General features: G+C 42.2%; 1 protein-coding gene across 1 annotated transcript in view; it reads right to left on the bottom strand.

Annotated features, from left to right (window-relative positions):
• The window catches only part of col14a1a (collagen, type XIV, alpha 1a), a gene marked incomplete at its 3' end in the record, with an annotated part of 185,450 nt that overhangs the window by 111,508 nt on the left and 70,323 nt on the right, over positions 1–3,619 (bottom strand). The window contains exon 20 of the mRNA XM_008292091.1: positions 3–135. Coding sequence (XP_008290313.1) covers positions 3–135 — 133 coding nt within the window. The remainder of the gene's footprint in view (positions 1–2; positions 136–3,619) is intronic.

The following is a 3,619-nucleotide window of genomic DNA, read 5'->3' as shown; positions in this document are numbered from 1 at the left end:
ACATGTGGAACCCAAAGCAGAGACGGTGATGCCATCTTGTCCGTCGCTGTACATCGGTGTGACCGTCACTTTGTACTGTGTGTCTGGCAGTAGAGGCTCCAGCACTGCACTCCTCTGACCACCAGGAACCAGCATCTAAACACACACATATGTATATATACACACAGAAACATTCAGGTTATGTTTAAAGACTCTACAGGGAATTTTAAAGCAGCGCTGAGCTCTGCACATACAAACCGGGATCACACACACACACACACATGTTGATTCTATATGTAGCAGCCTGGATACAGAATCTATGCTGTTGCTGCTAAGAAACAGCAGGTACCTGCAAAACGCTGCATATATCTCGAGATCTGAAGACTTGTGCTCGCTTCCGTTTAGTCGATAAAGTCGGTTGATGCCAAAAAGTGAGGCAGAAGGGAGCTGGGAGAAAAAAAGCTATTACTGCTCGTTTATAAGAGCTGAAGTTTGTTCAGGTTCCTTCGTATAAATAATTCACTTCTTTATCTAAAACCATTTTAAACAAGCTACATCCAAAGAAGCAGGATTCTGTACATTAGCAGCTAATACTGTTGACATTTTACATGATGAAAACAGATAAAAGTGAACTAAGGATGAGGCTGACTTGTTCACTCTTGACACTTGAAACCACCTCCGAACTACAGCAGTTCAAAGTTTCCATTATTCTGAGCACTTTAATGACTTCTTGCTCGTGTCGGCTTGAGCTGTCTGAATATTGAGCACGACAATTTATTCTCCTGAAAAGTGCTCAGAATACAGATGTAAGATCCCCATCAACTGATAAACGCTTCAAAATAAAATTTTCGGGATTGGCCCCCAAATCAGCAACAGCAGGCAGGAAGTCGACAGATATGTTCGACAGTGTTGCGTAGAAATAAATGTGGGACACTCTGCACTTAATTTCGATGCAGTTTTCTTATTTTTTTTTTTTCCCAGTGAATGTGTACATTTGAACAGCACTGTATTTTATGGCTGCACCTGCCAGCGGGTCATCACAATAATAGTATGTTAATTCTATTACAGTAGAGACGCGATGTTCTCTGCAGTCAGGTTGGAGAAATATGTGCATATATCACTTTTGGGAACCGGCCAAAATGAGTTTGGCGTATCAGATATCTGCAAAAATCCAATATCGTGCATCCCTAGTTCAGACTAATGAAAAGTACAGAAAATTTCAGCGCCGTGCCAACCGAGCGAGCTGATGAAGACTGTGTGAGGCGGGTCAAAGTGGACTCTGAGGGGAGATTGTTTTGTCAACTAAGTAAAGATGTTTGTGATTAAATCATTACTTTATAGAATTTTAACTCAAATGCAGCTCGAGCTTCGTCCATACGAATAAGGATATTTTGCAAGAGAAATGTTTTCCTTTGCATTTTTTTGGGGCCTCCTATCTGCACACAAATGCACTTTTAGCTCACTCAAACTGAGGTTTTATCAAACACCAGTTTTTGTGTAAGAGTGTGGACGTGTAAAACGGAAAGTCTGGGAAATATTGATATAGTTGTGATATAATTGCAGGACACTGGTTAGAACGAGAAGTTGCAGGTTTATAACGAACTCTGCACCTGCACACAAAAACATCTGCGTCTGCAACTCGGTGCACAGCATCTGTGATTTAACGTCTGCAGAAACACAAAATTATTTTCTGGTATTTGATGTGTCGTTAATGTCGACTGCTCCAAAGATATTTTGCAAAATGATCGCAGCGGACAGATTATTCTTTAAAGAGCGAAGATATCCGTCAAGAAAACGATCCGTATTCGTGCGGACAAGGTGTAAGTTACTTCAGAGAGTCTCTCACAAACTGTGAACATGAAAGTCAGCTCCCTCCTGCTTCCTATTAAATAAACTTTTTTCTTTTTAACTTACAAAGCAAAGCATTACTTGATCGGCACATCAGAAACCCTTTTAATGTTCATCTGCTTTCCGAACAACAAGACAAGAGACTAACTTTTCTGTACTGACTTAACGGTACTGATTTCCAGCCTGCATCTGTCTGTGAAATAAAGACCGAGCGAGGCGGAGGAAGGTGAGTTCAGTTCAGTCCAGGTGTCAGACCCGGGTTTTGAGAGGAGCTGTCCCCTGTGACCGCGGTGCTGAAACACACTCAAAGCAGGAATATAACATAATCCAACACATGAACACACAATCCCCTCGGTGTGACACGTTCAATCATCCTCGCTGTCTCTTTCCCCTCCATCCGTCTCTGATATACATCCACGTCAAAACTTGCAAGCGTGACCCGAAACAACCTCTATCCCCGATCGGGCCGACAGGTTTGAGCCTTTCTTCCCGTTTTGTTTAGCTATTGTTTCTTTTTCCACCTCTCTTTGTTTCTCTTGCTCTTTTCTCTGCCGCCCTCCATCTCTGCTCCCAGTGAGGTAAATGGCTGCTGAAAAGATAATGGAATGTCTTCTAGCCCGGCCCGGCCTCTCCATCTTCTGCAGCTCTGACACCACGTTGGGAAATTAAAACAGGGAGGAGGGGGAAGGAGAGGGAGAGAGGGGGGGAGGCGGTGAGAGAGAAGACAAGGAAAGAAAAAAAAAAAGAAGAAGAGAGAGGAAAACAGAGCGATAGAGGCGCAGGAGGAGGAGGAGGAGAGGAATGGCCGGGGTTTGTGTGTGCTGAGCATCGGGGTCAGTACGTGGCGCTGAGCTCAAGGGCTCTCAGAAGAGATGGAGGGATCAGGAAGGAGAGGCCGAGTGGACCACGACTAAAAGTGTAATCAGCTTCCCGACTGTAGCCGATGACCCCACGCTGACCGCTGTAGCGCCGTCCAGTTAGCAGCAGATGTGAAACAACAAGGACCTTCCTCCAAACTGTTGTCTGTTCCGTAAAGTCAGTGTTCACAATTCACCAGCGTTTACATGCATGTGTTTGAGAGCTGCACCCAAAGGTCTGTGAAGAGGAAGATTTTAAAAACTAAAAAACAAAAAGCTATTTACCGTCTAATCCCCAAAACTGGCAGCAAAGTTCAAAAGGCAAGTTTTCTTCTATTAAAAACAAAAAAACATCTAAATTTTAACATTTATCAGGGCGAGAAACTGTTAAAACAGAAAGAATCATCAGATTTTTAACTTTTTGATCGTCCTTGAATGCATCATGTGATGATTCTGCCAGAAAACGTGACCAAACCTCAGCTCAAAATCAAGTTTTCTACACGTCTCACGTCTAAAAAATACACCAAACAACAAGCAATGTTTTGCTGTGTTTCTGTGCGGCTAATTATTTCTCTGTTAGTTTTTTCTCCTGCGGTTGAACAGATGTTGTTTATATTTATGAATATTGCAGAATAGTCGTGACATTTCTGCTGCCAAAACTACAATTTTGTCAAAACACTGAGCAATCAGCATTTCAATTCTACAGCCCGGTTAGTTTTTTTCATGTTATGTACATCCCTGCAAGATTTTTGGAGAAAATACCTCCTCTGGTAAACTCATCATGTTCTAAAGCTAGTTTAATTTATATTTACCTGTTTATTTAGAGTGAAGCTACTTTATGAGGCACATTATAAAGTAGCTTCTTTATTCTGGAAAAAGGAGAGGAGGAACGTATGGAAACAAATTAGAGCAATTGAAAGGAAAATAAAGCACGC

This window comes from Stegastes partitus, unplaced genomic scaffold (assembly GCF_000690725.1).
Source record: "Stegastes partitus isolate 25-593 unplaced genomic scaffold, Stegastes_partitus-1.0.2 Scaffold784, whole genome shotgun sequence".
NCBI lineage: Eukaryota > Metazoa > Chordata > Actinopteri > Pomacentridae > Stegastes > Stegastes partitus.
Note: the sequence above shows the minus strand (reverse complement) of the source record. Positions and strands in the feature narration are given on the sequence as shown.